This window comes from Cannabis sativa, chromosome 2 (genome assembly GCF_029168945.1).
Source record: "Cannabis sativa cultivar Pink pepper isolate KNU-18-1 chromosome 2, ASM2916894v1, whole genome shotgun sequence".
NCBI lineage: Eukaryota > Viridiplantae > Streptophyta > Magnoliopsida > Rosales > Cannabaceae > Cannabis > Cannabis sativa.
In genome coordinates, this window is record NC_083602.1 from 91,789,000 (window position 1) to 91,807,250 (window position 18,251).

The following is an 18,251-nucleotide window of genomic DNA, read 5'->3' on the forward strand; positions in this document are numbered from 1 at the left end:
GCACAATATTTCAATTTTAGCTCTTGTATATTTAAAACTATAAAATATCGAAGATTTTGCAAAATTAATCTTAAGAAGCAATCTCAAAAATTATAAACAAGTACATTTGTTGCTTTGATAAGTATAGTCTTACAATAAAACATACATGTCATTGTCATTGCTTAATACCATATTCTTTTTTCTTAACTTCTTAATTAAAGAAGAGAAACCTTCATGAGATAAGATAAACACATAAGGTGAAAATAGATCCCTTTATCTAATCCATCTACTATGAGAGTAGGATCCATAACTTTATTATCTTTGTAAATTACTATTAGAGTCCTATAAATTTTACAATGTTGGTACTCCAATATCAATTTATTTATTGTTGTTAATGTGCAAACAATCTTAATAACAAGCTAGATTTATCAGATAAGTTAGGCTTAATAACTTTCTCATAGAGAAGTAAATACTTTTGCTCATGTATGTCTTAGCTAAGAATACTTAGAGTTAATTGGGTTCTGTAAAGAAAATGAAAACGACATATCATGTGAAAAACGACAGGAAAATTTTAATGAAAAACAAACATTTTAAACGACATGTCGTATTTTATTACTGAAAACGACATGATTAATTGGCAGTTAAATAATAACGACATGTCAATCAAACAATTAATCCGACGGATATGACGACAGATAAAATTAATCGTAGCCGTTGATTACATTACAAAGCCTTATAAGAAGTGAGACCTAGCAAATAGGGTTTCACTTTCTTCCTTATAGCACTGAAATTGAGAGGAGTCGCCGCAGTGATCTTCCTCCTTCTATCCAAATTTTTTATATTATTTGGGTTTAATTTCATTCGATTTCGAGGTAGCAGCTTATAATCAAGTTTCACTAATCATTTCCTGCTTCAAAGTTTTAATTTTTTTGATACAAATTATGAATTGTGAATGCTTTTAATTTTCAATTATGTTATTTCAATTTCAATTGTTGTTAATTGCTAACTGTGTAATTTCCTGATTAAAGTTTTGATTTTTAGATAGAGATTATTAATTGTGAATGCTTTTGATTTTCAATTATGTTATTTCAATTTCAATTGTTGTCAATTGCTAACTGTGTCATTTCCTGATTTAAAGTTTTGGTTTTTAGATAAAATGATTTTTTTTTTGCCATGATTTATATGTGTTGTAGATCTGGATTCGTATTTATGGAAAATTTTGTATTTTGAACAAGGTTTTGGTATTGTTGTTGTTTTTTTTTTTCTGTTTTGTATTTGATTTTGTCAAACATGTGGTAATGTGGTTATTTCCCAAATGCTGTTTGGAATGATTTCCCCCAAAAATATTATTAATAATCAAGGCTGGAGTCTCGAAGCGGCTCTGTTTGCCATAAACCCTTTTTGAGGGTATTTGGAAAGAAACACTTATGAGCTTGAGAATTGGTATAAATTATTACCATAGGCCTTTGGTTGTGGGGATCATTCTGTTACAGCTGTTGGGTTTAATTTATATTGCCCTTGTTTGCAGGTTAATTGTATGCATTGGTTGTTGTATATTTTAGTTATACTATTTTTTATCATGTGTAAATGTCTTTATACATGTGATTTATGTTTTATAATCTAGACTAGTGCTGCTTGTTTATAATTTAAGTGGTTTTGTTCATTGTGTAATTGTTCAGATATTCAAACCCCAGCTGGGATAAATGTCATGTTATATTGTGTGATGTTGCTTCTTTTTTTCCCTTTGAAAGGGTTGTTGATTGTTGATTTGCTGTTGTTTTTAATATCGAATTGTATTCTTTTTATTAATTGTCACCAACTAAGGCTTTGACTGTTTGTTAAGTTTAGCAGGAAGTATGTCTCATCGTAAGTTTGAGCACCCCAGACATGGTTCTCTTGGTTTCCTCCCACGAAAGAGAGCTGCTCGCCATAGGGGAAAAGGTTTCTTTCAGTTTACGTAACTAATTTGATTATAATGGTCTACATTTGAATATTTGCTGAATTATTGACTGTTTTGAATAGGTTCTGTGTTTTTAATGATCTGATTTTTATGTAATAATTTTAATTCTTTGCGAGATCTCTTTGATTTAATTGCTGTCTTTAAGAAGTTTGTTATGTTTTGTAGAGTTAAAATGTTAGTTTGTGCTATTTTAGTCAATTTATCATCGACATGCTTGTAATTTTGCAAGTCTGTTTTGATTTTCTGTAAAAGTGTTGATCTTTTTGAGTTATGCTTGCAGTGAAGGCTTTTGCAAAAGATGACCCAACAAAGCCATGCAAATTTACTGCTTTCCTTGGATACAAGGCTGGGATGACTCACATTGTCAGAGAAGTTGAGAAACCAGGATCAAGTAGGTTTTCTTCATTTAAAATCCATTGTTTTTTACATAAAATTTGTGAACAGAAACACATGCTAGTGCGGTTATAACAAGTTTTCCGAAAATATATACCAAGTGTTGTCAATTCAATTTATCCTTTATATTATACCTGGTTTTTTTTTCTCTAAACAATGTTCTTGTTTTCAATTTTTGATCTGTTAGTATATATTATAGTTTGACCATTATATGCTTATATGGCATTAATCTTATCTGTTTTTATGGTATAGAACTCCACAAGAAGGAGACATGTGAGGCAGTGACAATTATCGAAACACCACCATTGGTTGTTGTGGGAGTTGTCGGCTATATCAAGACACCTCGTGGTCTTCGCAGTTTGGATACTGTTTGGGCCCAACATTTAAGTGAAGAGGTGAAGAGGAGGTTTTACAAGAATTGGTGCAAGTCTAAGAAGAAGGCTTTCTTCAAATACTCAAAGAAGTATGAAACTGAAGATGGTAAAAAGGAAATCCAGGCTCGATTGGAGAAGTTGAAGAAATATTGTACTGTGATCCGAGTTTTGGCTCATACCCAGGTATTTGATTTTGCGTTGATACATTTTCATTAAGATATAATTGTACTTCCGTTCCTTCGGTTGAGCACTGATGTAATCAATTCAATTTGTTCTCATTTTGTAGATTAGAAAAATGAAGGGCTTGAAGCAAAAGAAAGCGCATCTGATGGAAATTCAGGTGAACGGTGGAGATGTTGCTAAAAAAGTGGACTTTGCTTACAGTTTCTTCGAGAAGCAAATCCCTATCGATGCAGTTTTCCAGAAGGATGAGATGATTGACATCATTGGTGTGACCAAAGGTAAGGGATATGAAGGTGTGGTGACTCGTTGGGGTGTCACTCGTCTTCCTCGCAAGACTCATCGTGGGCTTCGTAAGGTAGCATGTATTGGTGCATGGCATCCTGCTAGAGTTTCATTCACAGTTGCCCGAGCTGGACAAAATGGTTACCATCACCGCACAGAGATGAACAAGAAAATTTATAAGCTTGGAAAGGCTGGACAAGAGTCTCACTCTGCAATGACCGAGTTTGACAGGTTTGTTGCTTTGCATTTCTACGTTCTTTCCATAAGCACACTTTTGTTGTCGTTTGTCATATAATTCATGGTTTTCTGCTTTGCTATGATCAGGACCGAGAAGGATATCACCCCGATGGGAGGATTCGCCCATTATGGTATCGTGAAGGACGATTACATTATGATTAAGGGATGTTGTGTAGGACCGAAGAAGCGTGTTGTGACACTGAGACAATCACTATTGAAACAGACATCTAGGGTTGCCATGGAAGAGATTAAGCTCAAGTTCATCGACACATCGTCGAAAGATGGCCATGGTCGCTTCCAGACTATCGAGGAGAAGGCTAGGTTCTATGGACGCGCTAAGGCTGTCTAAATTTTTGTTTTTTTTTTCTTCTTTTGAGCAATTAGAAAGAGTTAACTTTGTTTAATCTTAGAAGTGTTAAGATTTTGATGTCCTTGAAATTTTCTTTATATTTCTGCTTTGTCTTGTCAAATTGGTTGGCTATTCTTTACTACTTTGTTTGGTTGTTTATCTCAAATTACCAATTTTTTAATTTTTCTTTTTTCTAATTTGGTAATGGGCAGCAGATTCATTTGGAAATACTTTTTCTTAAATTGATTTTTCAGATAATATAAGATTGTATGTTGATTTCTTGTTTTTTAGTATCTTTATTACACTGTTTCTAAATTATAATATAAATCATTTTAAAAAGAAAATAATTTTTGAAATTTTTTGTAACTTTACCTGTTCACTCAACTCTAGTCTTCAATTATTTTGCTGACACTATAAAATTCAAAGGTCTCCAAACTTTTACTTCTAAATTAACCACACAAGTAAATGAGTAATTTAAATGGTTAAATATTTATACGTGCAATTGTGTGTGAAGTGTGCAATTTGAATGTTTGTAATACCTTGATATGGAATGGATTGTGAAGGGGCTCAATACCTCTTAACAATCCCTAGATTTGAAATTTGAAATGCTCTTTGAGATTTGAACTGCTTTTAAAGAGAAAGAAAACTGTATAGAAGGAAGGACTAGTGACACTTTTGATTATTGTTGTGTTCTCTTTTTTTATTGATGCTTTTATTAAGAGCATTGAATACAGAACTATATGATAATCGACTAGTTTGCTTTGGCTTTGTACTTGTAATGAAAAGAAAAATAGTAGTGGTACTCTTAATTGGGTCCCATATTCACAAATCAATAAGCATTATAAGTTGAAAAGAACCAAAATAGAAGAAGAAACCTTAATGCTTTTGAGTTTTGAACACAATATTTTCATTTCATTTCACTTCATTACCTCAATTAAACGCGCTTTTGCAGTCTCTTTAGTCCTAAACTAGGAGGGCCGCTTTATTAATGCTGTGCATCCAAAATTGCAGAAGTCTCTTCTACACTGGAAGCTGAAGTCCATGGATTGTTGTTGGCAGTGGGAATGGATTGTGCAAGAGATTTGCGTGGGCTGAGGTCTGTGTCTTCTCCAACTGCCAAGTCCTCATCAAGGCATTGGAAGTTGATGCTTCTCTAAATTGGAAATTGTTGGCCTTATTCCAGTCTTTGGTGGAGAAGAGAAAGATCTGAAAACTTAATTAGTAAGATATATATATAAGTTGAGAAAGAATGGTGTTTGCTTTTTAATTAGATATTTTAGAATTTGAGGTTAATTAATTAGTTCAAGATACACAAATGGATAGCTTAATTAAAACTATACAAAAATTACTAAACTACTTTATATGTTAAATCATGTACTTAACTTACTTAGCCCACAAGTCCTATACATAATAACATCTCTCTCATTCTGTACAACAAAACCAAATCAATGTTATACTTTTAAGAAAAATAATACCATTGAGTTTAGAAGCACTTCGGTAACAAGTTTCGCTGACCCGTTTTGACATCCCTAGTTAGTTAGTTACAGTAAGCAAGTACTCGTGGGATTTGCGAAATAATGGTTACGATAAACCAAGTTTGGCTTGCTAAAGCTGCTGCTGCTTCTGAAAAGGGTCCCCAAGATTGTTGGAGGTGTAGCATTGTATGTAGTTTGATGCATCTTCCTTACATTAAGATGTTTATCCAAAATCATCAGCTCTAATAATTTTCTACAGCTCTGCAATAGATCATTCGGAACTCGCATATTAGCATGGATATTTTAGAACATATATATAGATATGGATATCATATTGGTCTTTCAGGTAACTGAATTGTGAAATTAGCAAACTATTTATTATCTATTTTGAGTTCTTGAATTGAAGAGAAATTTTAGTAAACAAAATTGGAATGATGGCATACCTGGGGATTCAAAACATCAATCCGATTGATAATTTCATCCTAACACAAAAAACAAGAAATTAAGAACAAGTGAGTAGAAAGTAAATTGTTCTGCTTCGATGTAAAAAACTCCGAACAAAAATTCTTTTAAAAGCAACAAATTCGAGTCATTAACAATGGGGAAAGAAATCAATGGAAACAACTAAAGCTTTCCAGAGAAATAACAGTAACACAATAGGGATACACTTCCAATGCATGACACTAATGGAGTGTTTGGTTATGGGGATTTGAGTTCTTGGAAATGAGAGTGTAAAACCAAATCTGTGTGGTATGATTTTAGTGGAGGGCTTGTGTTTAAGCGGGTTACCTTTTTAAGTTTATTTCGGGGGTAATCTCAATAAAGAGTTTGAGATTCCTTTAATGTCAAACTCTCTTAACTAAAACCCTTACACCAAACACCTTGTCCAAATAACATTGCCTACTCCAACGCCTATTTTCCAAACCAAAAGGTAAGCGGGAGTGTTGAATTTAAATCTAACTCGGCACACTTGCTTTGGGTTTCTTATTATGACTAAATTTCTAGGCTTGAATTTAGCTTACAGATACAGAGCATATTTGTGTGAAGTACCTAACTTGATTTTAGTTGTCAACATTCACACCCTTCGAATGGCATTGTTAGTCTAAAATGGAATCTTTTAGTTTGTTTCCGTTAACATTTCTAAAACAATAACAGAATAGGATAAGTGAATACCTCCAATATCCCTGGATTTTGCATGGCTATTCCAATGACACGTCTTCTTAGTCCGTTGTAGACCACCGTATTGATTGTTCCATCTCCGTTTATCCATGGTAATATTGGCATGCATAATTCACTAGAAGAAACAATACAGGTTTTAACTTCTTCATCCCCTTCAGATGAAAGATCACTCGCTTGATTTTCGTTAATTGAGTTGGGAATTTCTTCAGAAAAATTAAGGATAGAGACTTTGTGTATATCATCATTATTCACGATGGATTCCTGCTGTGTATGAGGGGCAACGAAATCATGACTGCTATCGCCTTTTACGGTCTTAACCGCAGAACAATCTTTGAGATCTTGACACTTAACAGCTGTTGATGTTAAAAAGTACTTGGAACGATACAAAGCATCAACAACACGTACGGAGTTGAATGCGTTAACCTGAGTAGGGAACACAAATAAAACACTAATTAAATCTAGTTTTTTTATTAGACATGAGATAGAAAAGCCTATTTTTATGGTAGTATTGTGATTCTGTTGTAATGTAAAAACAGTTTTGACATAGGCAAAATCATAACAGTTACATAGCCGTACTTTAGGTTCATTTATTTTCTAAAACTGACCTTCATAACACGACCAAAAGATTCGAGCACAGAAATGATAAGCTCGGTGATCTTCTCACCTGAAAGAGAACAATACAGAAGTGAATCATGATTACCATCTCTCTGTCAGGCACATGGCATACATCAAATTTTGAAAATCCTAGCATGCATCCATACCTGGCATAGTTATGACTTCAGAAATTTCATCCATGCTCAAACCTTGGTCACCAGCCTTTCGAATGCCAGCATAAACAGCCTTAATGAGATCAGGATTAATAGAACTAGAGCTTCCAAGATCAGCATGTTCGGGAAGCAAACTTTGAGCATAGCCTGCCATAGCTATCCAAGGTGACTCATTCGTGTTCTTTATTACAGAGGTATCGCCTTCTGAATTAAGGATTTCCTTTACTTGGTCAGAATCAGATAAACTTGTCGGATCTGAAGTAGTGACACATACATTATTTCCATCCATACGTTGTGGTTCAACAGAACAAGTATCCGGTGCTCTGAACAAATCTACAATATCAGCTGTAGAAAATTCTGCCCGGTTAATCGATATCATTATGCCAGGGAAACCTTTCTCTCGGCGAGAAATAATTTCACCTTCTGCTGTCACCAAGGATTTTAGTTTCTTAGCTTTATCACCATCAGAAAAGTCATTATTAACAATTTTTCGTTTCAAGCTTCTTGTATCCTCAACCTCGCCAACACCTTCATCTGGCAAGCGTGGAGAAAGCGACAATTGACCCGAAGAAACTAAAGCAAACAAATGAAAAATATCCCCACACTGCAAATCTGCAGGGAGATCAATTCCTCCTTCTGTAAGATCTTTCTCTATTTCGCAAAGCCAGTTGGCAAAGTTTGAAGCTCGTGTGCCTGAATCAGCTGGAAATGATGACTTAAAAACATTACCCATGAACTGTTGCGACAGTGAAAAAGGTTGATTACCACTACCACCAACCTGCCAAATATTACAGAAAATTCATTCAGGGAAAAAGAAATGCATTTCCTAAGAAAACATATTTTTAAAGTGACAATTATAAATAAGATAAACCAAAATCAATAAGACAAACACTTAAAATGAATTTAATAGCACAAGAATGATAATAATACCAAAATTATCACGATATTAGTATTGTAACCAGCTAAACCATGTGAAGAGACGAAACCAAAATGCACATATTCTTGACATAAAGAAGACAACATATAGATAGACATCAAAGCTAAATTCTGATCTCACTGTTCTGCTAATCCCATTAAGAATCATTTGAAAATACTATTTTCTTACATAAGAAAATGAACCCACTAGTCAGTACCATCAAAACTGTTCAAGGCAAGATAGCTCAAGCTTTAGGAATGAAAAATTTCTACTATAAATAATAGACAGCTACTCCGGATAAAAGGGTGTCCTAATTGCTAATATATAGAAAAACTATAATAATATCACCAAAAATTAAAATATATTTACATGATTCATCAGCCTTTATTTAAAACAAGTACTTGAAATGAACAGCAAGAATATAAGTGGAGGCTTAGCAATCGTTACCATAACTCTCTTCTCTCTAAGGTAGTTAAAAGCTGCAAAAAGGTCATGCTCAGAGTAACGGCGAAGAATTTTTGCCAAGATATTGGGTACCGCTGATGCACTAGATGCACTCAAAAAAATAAGCTTAAACAGCTCTACAGCATTAGATATAGCCAATGATTTGTATACTTGTCTTCTGACTTTAACCTCCCCAGAGTGTTGAGCCTGTAATCTTGGCATGGAACTCTGTTGTAGTTTTCCACCAAGGTTTTGGACATCCTCAGGAGTAGTAGCATCAGTTTTTTCTGACTCCGGAAAATCCTACAAGGAATAGTACTATACGTTATAGAAGACAATGCTGTCTACTCAAATACCATTTTATTTCAAACAACAAATATAAAATATTAAGTGTAAGAGATTGCATGTTAACATGTTTCTTGGCATTCATCTTTATATCTGACCGCTCCTCATATGTAGATCCAACTCTTTTTGAATCCCCAAGTTTAACCATCTTGCAACGAAGAACCCCATCAAGAGCAGTTTTTAGACTACTGATATTGAAATCATCCCAGCCCTCTTCCTTAGCATGTTCATTTTTATCGATAACTTTACCCGACGAACCTTCATCTTTTCCAAGTAGCACATACCGTTCACTGAGGATGTTACAAAGCTTCATTACAGCTTTTCTGAAATTGTCATCATGTCTGAGTATTGCCATTCTTCTACGGCAGGTACTTGGAGGTGCTGGAAGATCAGGAATTGATCCCCAAGATGCACGGTAATATTTTGCTCCAAGTGCAGCACGGTGTCTAGCATATTGGATCACCAATTGCCTGAAAGAAAAAAATGTGTAGAAGAAAATGAAATGACAATAGAACACATTTAATTTCTTCTTAGACAAATATATTGCTTATCACAAGTTTACCCATTATTTATGTGTAGTTCTCGCCATTTTTTTTTATTATAATTATTGCTGAGTGGTATTAAAATTAAAATTCAGGGTTGGAAGTTCACATAATGTCCCCATGTTTTTAAAATGACTCGTCTGATAACTCTGCTAAATAATTCTCAAGTCTATAGTAATATCTCGTAATATGATTTACCTATCAGCTTCGTCAGTCCATGAGAACCTTTTTTGTGGTGATGCCTTCATCTTCAAAATGTCTTCCCTAATGTTCATGTGATTTTCATCATCCAGAAAGCTTTCCTCATCAAACTCTCCAGCTACCCTGTCAACTTTCCTCACTTTCACTGACCTTCCATTAGATCTTTCAATAGGAATTTGATCATCCTTCATCACACGCTTCAAGTTCTTGGCAGGCTGACCCGATGACGTAACTCGACCAGAAGCCCACGATTGGGAACGGTATACCTGCAAAGGTATGGAAAAAGAAAATTATTATTGAAGAAAAAACTAGAAGCTATGCAAAGGACAAGGCAAGTCCCTTTGATGAGAACTTAAGTTGCAATAGAGTGAGGACACCATTTATTTACGATCATGTTCTTCTATCCAGTTTTAGTCCTTTCCTTCTTTTTTTTTTTTTTGAGTGAATAGTCCTTTCCTTCTTGACATAAACATTTTAATCTTTCCCTAATTGTGTACAAAATTGGCCGTGGAATAAAATGTAGGATAAATGGATAACTTCATTAATTAGTTGTATACTTTTTCTATTTATTCATTGTAATTAGATCAAATAAAAAAAATTCAATACACAAACTTTTCAAGTAAGAAAGAAAAAAATCACTTCCATACATGCATACCTCATTAACAGCAGATCCAGGGAATGCATGTAAACCAGCTCTTGGATCTGCAGCAGCATAGCAATCTTCTAAAGTTTTCCAATACTCATCAACAGCTTTTCTATTTGAGAGGACAAAGTCATGTCTGACTCGTGGACGGAGATCAGAAGGTCTAAAACTCCTCAACGTAATCGTGTCTTTTGAGATTGGCTCCTCAATGTAAGGCTTAAGCTCAAATGCATCAACTAAGACATTGGATCCATCTTCTGGATGTTCCTCATTTATTAATCGAATCAACTACATTAACAATTAGTATTAAGCAAGATAGTGGAATATAAAACATAAAAACTAAATAATGAAATTTCAAGGATGCAAAAGTAAGCGGGACAAGCTTTTCGGAAGAAAAAAATGTGGAGTTAGTTGATGAAGCAAAGCTTAGTTCGTAGGGCTGGGAATCGAACTTTAAGTGTACAAATATTATAATCTATATACAAATATTGATAAACTAGTAAAACATTCAAGAACGTTACGAATGATGGATGAGATGAAAAAACCTATGTTCTAACCAACCAACAATACCTTTAACCTTCGCAAGATATCGATGACCGATGAAAGCCTTTTTTTAGTTGAATGAGAATCCATCAAAGACTTGTACTCCTCAGCAGTAAGATCAGAGAGACACAACTCTCTCTTGCGCTTCTCAATCATATTTTCAATGTTTTCGGTAGATCCTACAACTTGTAAGAAAAGCTCAATGGGAATTGCCTTCATTGTTGCTTCAAGAGAAAACACTTTGCTGCAGCTGTAAGGATTCTGGAGCTTGTACGCATCTTTTTCGGATAATAAAACATCATTGGAACCTTGAGATCCATAGAGGTGATCCCAGAAAAAACAATGCAGCAACTTTGCACGAATCATTTTTGCCAAAATGAAACCATTAGCACGCATAGCTTCTGATCTAGTGGGTCTGTTATCTGAACTGGCAAGTTTCTGAGTCCTTTGGACATCATTCAATACAGGAACAGATTTACTGTTCTTCGGTCGAGAAGAGCACTGGCCACGACTTTGAATCTCAAAGGATCTCAATTGATCGTGAATATTAGACACTAGTTCAGGAGACAAGCTTTTAACATCCAGCTCCGGGTGCAAGACCACCTTAGTAATGCGATTACTGCTACAATTTGTGATAAAAGGAACCTTGATATCTATGCACTTGCAGAGCTTATCTTTTTGAAGTTCATTTAGAAGACTATTTATAGTTTTTCCATCAGTTGTGCTACCTTTATCTTTTTCAAGACTCCTTATCCACTTACGAAGCTCACTTATTAGGATGAACTTCTCATTCTGGATAAGAAAACAAATATATACATATATATTAATTATATAAACAAAGAAACACAGTTATTTTCAAGTGAAAATTTTCGGTTCAATGAAGAGACCTGTAACCGTTCAAGTACAATTTTCTTCCTCCATGCATTCTCCACAGTGAACGGTCGACCGGGATATCTCTGATTTGATTTCGAGCTGAGCGGCTTCAATGCAATGGAAGTTTCAGATGAAGCTAAACTTGTTTCCATGTTCACCAAGTCAAGCCCAGTGTCAGAAAAGGTCTCTTTCGACTCAATGCGTATCACTTTAGAATCATTACAAAGAAGATTAGATTCAGTGGCATCCTGAAGGGAGCTGCTGGATGCATCAAAACTTGTCACTTTTTCAGGGCTAGAAATATGCTCTTTCGAAATTGAAGGCCCATACTCTGAATAGGTCTCAATAGGCCTCTCAGGAGCATCTAAATTGGCAATATCTACATTAGACATTCTATTGTCATTGACCATATTTGGTAACCTTGGTTCACCAGGAAATGCATTAGATGATTGAAGATTGTGTCGCCCAGGTGCCCAAACTCGATATACTATACATTTTTTATGAGTTTCTGCTTGCAAGTCCATTCCAAATCTGGAGAACATACTGACAAGTCGATCGTGGTTCTTTTTATTGTCAATCCCAAGTCTCTTGCAAACCTGTTTGTCACAAATGCATTGATGGAATTAACAGTTGAAACGCATCACTCATTTATATGCAACTTTAAAAAGAGGGTAAAGCTGTAGTAACAAAAGCCTCCTATAGAAAACCAAAAACCTAATACAATAAGTTAAATAAAAACAACCACAATACACTAATGCACCAACCTCCATTACAGTCAAACCCTGAGAACCAGCAGCATCAATCAAATCATATATTTGATGCTCAATTGGGAGTTCTACAAGCTGGTCATTGACTTGACATTTCTTCCCGAACCTCACCTGTTCTTTCTTAAAATCATCATCTACACATTCAAGAGTTTTGGGGTCTAAACTCTGTGGAGCAAAACTCTTCAGTAAACGCAGGCAACGTTCAACCTGCCCAAAGTAGGAAAGAAAAATCATGCCATGACCTAAAAAATAACTAACTAAATGGCCCTTTTTTATTGAAAAAACAAAAGATATATTAAGGTAAAAAAAGTGAACTTTGATAACTCAAATAATCACATGTATATATTTATAAAGGCAGACACTATAATGAATGGAGTGAACATCCAAGAGCATAAAAATAATTAATCACATATTCAAAGATCAAAAGTTATATAATAGCAATTAATTCCAATGTAACAGAAAGTTATTTTATCTACATACATACAACATCTAAAGCAGCAGCTATATGGCTTATAATAAAAAAAAAATATAAGTGCAAAGAAAAGGGGGGAGAAAAGTTATAGACTGGTATTAAGTCAGTAACACAAGGATTCTGAATTCAAATTAGGATGCAAATTTACTACAAATAAAATCAGCAATTTTGATTTTTATTCGAGAATTCACTTAGTATGTAACTATAAGAAAAAATAGTAAATGAAACATAAAAATACCTTCCCGTTTACTTTAGCATCAAACTCCTCCACAATATGGCCATCTATCAACCTGGAACGTATCTGGTAGCATAAATTGCGATTAGAATATCTGAAAAGGCCATAGTAAAAGTAAGGCGAAGACTTTTAATTTTAGCATGATAACATCAAATCCTTAATCATTTACCTTCCTCCACTCCCTATGACGAGCCCTTGTTCCAATATACCTGAACTCCTTCTTTATATCTGAAACAACAAGAACCTTTCAACAGAAAATGTCATGGTCAGGAAAAGGAAAAATAGAGAAGCTCCTTAAGAAATTCCAACAAGGTTGACTGACCTTGCCAGTTGCTTTTTCAAGTTTATCGCATACTGCCTTCATTTCTGGAAGATAATCCTTTACCAAAACATCCTCTCTGCCTTCCAAATCATTTACATTACTACCAAAGCTCTCAGTACTTGGTTCCCCCTTAATGATCTCAATTTTTTGCTGTGAGCCTAAATGCTTCGCGTAGCGAGATAAGTAGACTAAATTGGTTGTCACGCTTGGAATGCTTCTTATTGCCTCTCCTTCATCATCATCATCGCCAGCTTTTAGTGTCTTCACAACAGCAGATTGCCTCACGATTAATCCTTGACATTCAAGGCTCCTCATTACATAGAATAAGTTTTTTCCTTTAACGCCAAGCTCTTTGCCAAGTTGATTTTGTGTAATTCCATTTTCCCTACAAGAGCACATGATTCTCAAAATTAGTCGTTTGCATCACTTTGCATATTTGTTTGTATATGCGCACACACACATGTGCAATAGAAAATGATGAACCATAATGTTAGGCCTCAATATATGCTCACACAACAAATCAGTTAGAGAGTTAGTACAGTTTAAATTCCTATACAGCTGGTTGTATTGCTAGTTAGTTAGAAATTTTTTATTCTTTTCAATTAGTGGCTGTGTCTATATAAAGGCTAGTCCTATATTCCTAGAGGTATCAGTAAGAATTTGTGTTAAAGAAAGTGAAATACTTTCTACGGAGAATACCAAACTGTCTCGAAAAGTTGGGAACTTTGTAACTCTTTCTTTGATATTGATAAAATGCCTATTTTCTAATTCGTTTTGAGAGCTGAATGGGAACAATAATGTATCACATAAGCATAACAAACAAAACATCATTCTAACTTATGGACATGTTCAACATCAAATAGAATAGAAACTTAGTGCATGTACAAGCAATTATTGATCATCATTCATTGTAGCTTGTCAAATTCTTGTGTGGAAACTAAGAAATCAATAATCATCCAGAACAAAAATGATCACCAAATACTTAACTCACCTCACCACTTAAACACTTGCTCACTCCATTCATTAAGCAAACACCAATTTAAAGTTGATTGACAAGAAATTTAAGTTTCAAAGCATAAGAAAGATACAATCTTGGATTTAAGAATCGAATAATTAACTACATTAAGAAATCATTCACCTAACTTGTCAAATTCTTGTGTGGAAATAAAGAAATCAATCATCCAACACAATTACACCACCAATTAACAAAAATGATCACCAAATACTTCACTCACCTCACCACTTAAACACTTAACAAATTTCCCAAACTAACAACATGAAAATATTCAATTAGCAAACTAACAACATTAACTTTACACTATTTGAATAGTCATTTTATAGTCGCATAGTATAATTTTTTATTACTTCTGTGACCAAACATGGTTATTTTGCAAATAAAACTTTTAGAACGTATTTGGAAAGCCAAGAAGAAATTAGAATTGGTTGAATTGAAGATAATTACACAATTTTACGAATATGTCTGACCACATAATTACACTGGAGCCCAATTCTCATGCCCCATATTAATTAGGTGTAATTACTTAAAACTTTTCATTTTAAATATTAAGTATATTTTCTTGTGTAATATCTAACTATTTTTAGCTAATAAAAAAACTCATCCATTTTTACAAAACACTAGCTCACTTCATTCATTCATTAAGCAAAACACAAATTCAAAGTTGATTGAGCAACCAATAATCAATAAACTGCAACGAATACAAGAAATTTAAGTTTTTCAAATTCATAAGCAATTTAAGAATAAATCAAACCTGGCAAGGGCGAGGAGGTGTAAGGTGCGGCGTTGATGATGAGAAATCGAAGCATTGAAAGATTGGACATTGTAAAGACCCAAAAAGTTATCCCTAAGATGTTGTTTCGCGACTATCTTCAAATTCATAGCTTCGGCTGCTTCGAAAGACTGAATGGAGGGGTCGGAAGAGGTAAAGACGGATTGAATGTGATGAGCAGCATGAAATTGGAGAGTGGGGATTGTAAGAAGAGCGGTCCATAAGGCTTGCTTGATGTTGATGAGGCCAGATGATGCAGAGGAATGAGGAGAAGTAAGGATTGAGAAGAGCGTGGGAAGAGTGACTCCGTCTTCGCCATGGGAGCAGATTTCTTCGAGCGCCATGGATATCATCATGGGTTCCATACCCATTGAAGGTTGAAGCTCTCGGAGCATGCAATGCACGCCGAGAAAATCAAGAAAGAGTTTAAGCAAAATCAAATTAGCTTTTATATTTAAAAAGAAAAATAGAAATATATATAATATTTTAATAAAATAAAATAGAATTTTTTTTATTTTTACACTTTAATTTTTTTTTTTTTATTATTATTACAAAATTTACATTGAAATCTATATAGCAATTAATGAAATAACTTAAATTTTAAAAAAATATATAAAAAAAAAATAACAAAAAAAATTACAAAAATACAATTCGTATAAAACTTTCAATATTTTTACGGTTTTTTTATGTATTTTTAAGTTGTATACTTATTATTTTGTTGTTTATTTTATTATTTGTATATTATTTTTTATGTTATTTTGATATCGTTTTTTTGTTATTTTTATGTAATTTTTTTATTTTTTTGTGTTTTTATAAAATACCGTAAAAATATTAAAAAAAAAAAAACTTTGTACGTAAGAAAGTGAAATTTTACAAAAGTTAGTGTTTTACGTAATTATCCTATCTTTTAGAGTAAATCGTGGATAAGTATCTAAAATTTCAAATTTATAAGTGATGTAAAATCAATATTTATTTTTAGCGGTATAAGTAACTAATATAACACAAAATATAGATCATTGAGTCTAGTTATATTTTTGTTATAAGTTGTTGTACTCAAACAACTCTTTTTCAAGCTCTATATATAAAGAGCCATTATATATTGTCAATTTCTCGAATCAATAAATTTTTCTCTCTCTGAAACTAATATGATATCAGACGCATACAATTAAAGCTTCAAGAAATCAAATTGCAGCTCTAAGATTCTTTCAATGGCGAGAACTCGAGCCACCACTTTAGCTACCACCACTGATAATGATCCTCCAGTAATCGATGCACCTCTAGTTCCGCCGCAATCTCAAATTTCTACAGATACTTAAGTTTGAACTGATCATGTTCCTCTAATTCTCAATCCTATCCCAAATACTTGTCCAGCTACGATTGATCATCCTGCATATAAGGATATTCGATCACCTTACAACAGAAACATATAGTATTCGTGACTTCTAAATGTTATTTTAATAAATTTAAAATAAAATTTTTACTGATAAAACTAAAAGAAAATTATAATTTTACATGCATTAGGTACTCATGCCGCTAAAAATAAACATTGAATTTGTGTTGTTTACAAACTTAAGACGTTGAGTACTTATACTGTTTTTTACTCTTATTTTCATTAAAGAAATGTGACAATTTGTGTTGTGATATTTTTAATTAATCAAAAAGAAAATTATAGCTTTTTTTTTAGAGAAAATTATAGCTTATTTAATCACGTTTAGATTAGTGTTCAACAAAAATTGAACGTTCAATAAAATTGAATGAGAAATCAAAGGAAAAAAAAAAAGATTATTAGCACTTTAGGCTTCGATTATTAGCTAATAACTAGGACTTATTTAGCTCCGTCGAAGCTCAAAAACTCATTTCTCTTCTCTTCCCTTTCACTTTCATAACCTTCTCTCTCTAAAAACCACCATTCTTTCTAATGTCTTCCTCCCATATTCTCCATTTAGCTTAATTTTTCCTCTTTATTTGAAAAAAAAGAGTTCACATTTCATAGTCGAAAAATACATCTAAATTACAAAAATTAGTTTATACAATATTTTTTACGGTAAAAGTTGTGCAGTTTTAAGGTGTGGTCACCTATGAGACAGAACCACTCTCGCTAAGTGTTGTAGCAAGTCCGACCCCAAGCTAAGATAGACTAAACTTAAAAAAAAATTGATCCATATGAACTTTAAGTTAAAAAGAAGGAATATTGGCGGCTAAACCACATGAACTTTACGGTTTGTAACAGTTAACCACAAAAATCGAAATTTTGGCAACATAACTACCTAAATCCTTGTTCCGTTTTGCTCTGCACCCCTCCGTCCGAAAATCACAGTTAAGTGTCACAGTGAACTGTCCACGTGTACACACTTAAGTTTTTAGTGGTCCACGTAATATTAATTTTTAAAAATAATTATAAATATTTAAAAAAAATTAAAAAATCAAAAAGAAAAAAAATATATTTTCTTTTCTTTTTTTTTCTTTTCCTTTTCTTTTTTTTTAAAAAAATTATAAAAAAAAAAATCTTTTATTTTCTTTTTTTTTTTCCTTCTCCTTTTTCTTTCCTTCTTCTCTTCTCTTCCTCATGGAGGCTTGTCAACTTGAATGAATCTCTTCTCTTCCTCTTCTTCCTCCTCCTCTTCTCCTTTTTTTTTTTTTTTTTTTTTTTTTTTTTGATTTTTTTAACTTTTTTAAATATTTATAATTATTTTTTAAAATTAATATTACGTGGACCACTAAAAACTTGCCACGTGTACAAGTGTGTACACGTAGACAGTCCACCGTGACACTTAACTTTGATTTTTGGACGAAGGGGTGCAGAGCAAAACGGAACCAGAGTTTAGGTAGTTATGCCGCCAAAATTTCGGTTTTTGTGGTTAACTGTTACAAACCGTAAAGTTCAGGTGGTTTAGCCACCAATATCCCTAAAAAGAAATAGTTGTGTATTTAGTAAAGTAGGCCAAAGTGAAATACTCAAAAATTGGCTAAGTTAAGCCCTCCC

The 18,251-nt window shown here is 33.5% G+C and overlaps 2 protein-coding genes across 4 annotated transcripts; one reads left to right on the forward strand and one right to left on the reverse strand.

Moving 5' to 3' along the window:
• The first annotated feature begins 694 nt into the window (after nt 1-694).
• On the forward strand, nt 695-3,954 carry LOC115719281 (large ribosomal subunit protein uL3y). 3 transcript variants are annotated; one of them, XM_030648256.2, is made up of 6 exons: nt 695-851; nt 1,828-1,920; nt 2,220-2,330; nt 2,585-2,889; nt 2,993-3,402; nt 3,496-3,954. In XM_030648256.2, exons 2-6 carry the CDS (start codon nt 1,836-1,838, stop codon nt 3,755-3,757), a joined length of 1,173 nt encoding a protein of 390 aa, XP_030504116.2. In that variant the 5' UTR covers nt 695-851; nt 1,828-1,835; the 3' UTR covers nt 3,758-3,954. The 3 variants fall into 3 exon arrangements, with proteins under 3 accessions (XP_030504116.2, XP_030504118.2, XP_030504117.2); XM_030648258.2 differs by having other exon boundaries at nt 743-851; nt 1,831-1,920; XM_030648257.2 differs by having other exon boundaries at nt 750-851; nt 1,823-1,920.
• Nucleotides 3,955-4,996: 1,042 nt separating this feature from the next.
• On the reverse strand, nt 4,997-15,698 carry LOC115719280 (uncharacterized). The gene is made up of 16 exons (XM_030648255.2): nt 15,251-15,698; nt 13,482-13,866; nt 13,329-13,403; nt 13,163-13,225; nt 12,450-12,659; nt 11,700-12,281; nt 10,840-11,604; nt 10,282-10,557; nt 9,624-9,892; nt 8,951-9,353; nt 8,542-8,841; nt 7,173-7,956; nt 7,017-7,075; nt 6,406-6,834; nt 5,676-5,714; nt 4,997-5,493 (listed from the first exon to the last, which is right to left on the reverse strand). The coding sequence occupies exons 1-16, from the start codon at nt 15,661-15,663 to the stop codon at nt 5,299-5,301; spliced, it is 5,247 nt and encodes a 1,748-aa protein (XP_030504115.2). The 5' UTR covers nt 15,664-15,698; the 3' UTR covers nt 4,997-5,298.
• Nucleotides 15,699-18,251: the final 2,553 nt, after the last annotated feature.

Bases quoted from the DNA above. Each gene is read 5' to 3' on its own strand.
- LOC115719280 (XM_030648255.2), bottom strand. From the start codon at position 15,663: ATGCTCCGAGAGCTTCAACCTTCAATGGGTATGGAACCCATGATGATA. The intron at 12,282-12,449 runs GTTGGTGCATTA...TGTGACAAACAG, and splicing joins AGGGTTTGACTGTAATGGAG to GTTTGCAAGAGACTTGGGAT. The intron at 10,558-10,839 runs GTATTGTTGGTT...TTGTTAATGTAG, and splicing joins ATATCTTGCGAAGGTTAAAG to TTGATTCGATTAATAAATGA.
- LOC115719281 (XM_030648256.2), top strand. From the start codon at position 1,836: ATGTCTCATCGTAAGTTTGAGCACCCCAGACATGGTTCTCTTGGTTTC. The intron at 1,921-2,219 runs GTTTCTTTCAGT...TTATGCTTGCAG, and splicing joins TGCTCGCCATAGGGGAAAAG to TGAAGGCTTTTGCAAAAGAT. The intron at 3,403-3,495 runs GTTTGTTGCTTT...TGCTATGATCAG, and splicing joins GCAATGACCGAGTTTGACAG to GACCGAGAAGGATATCACCC.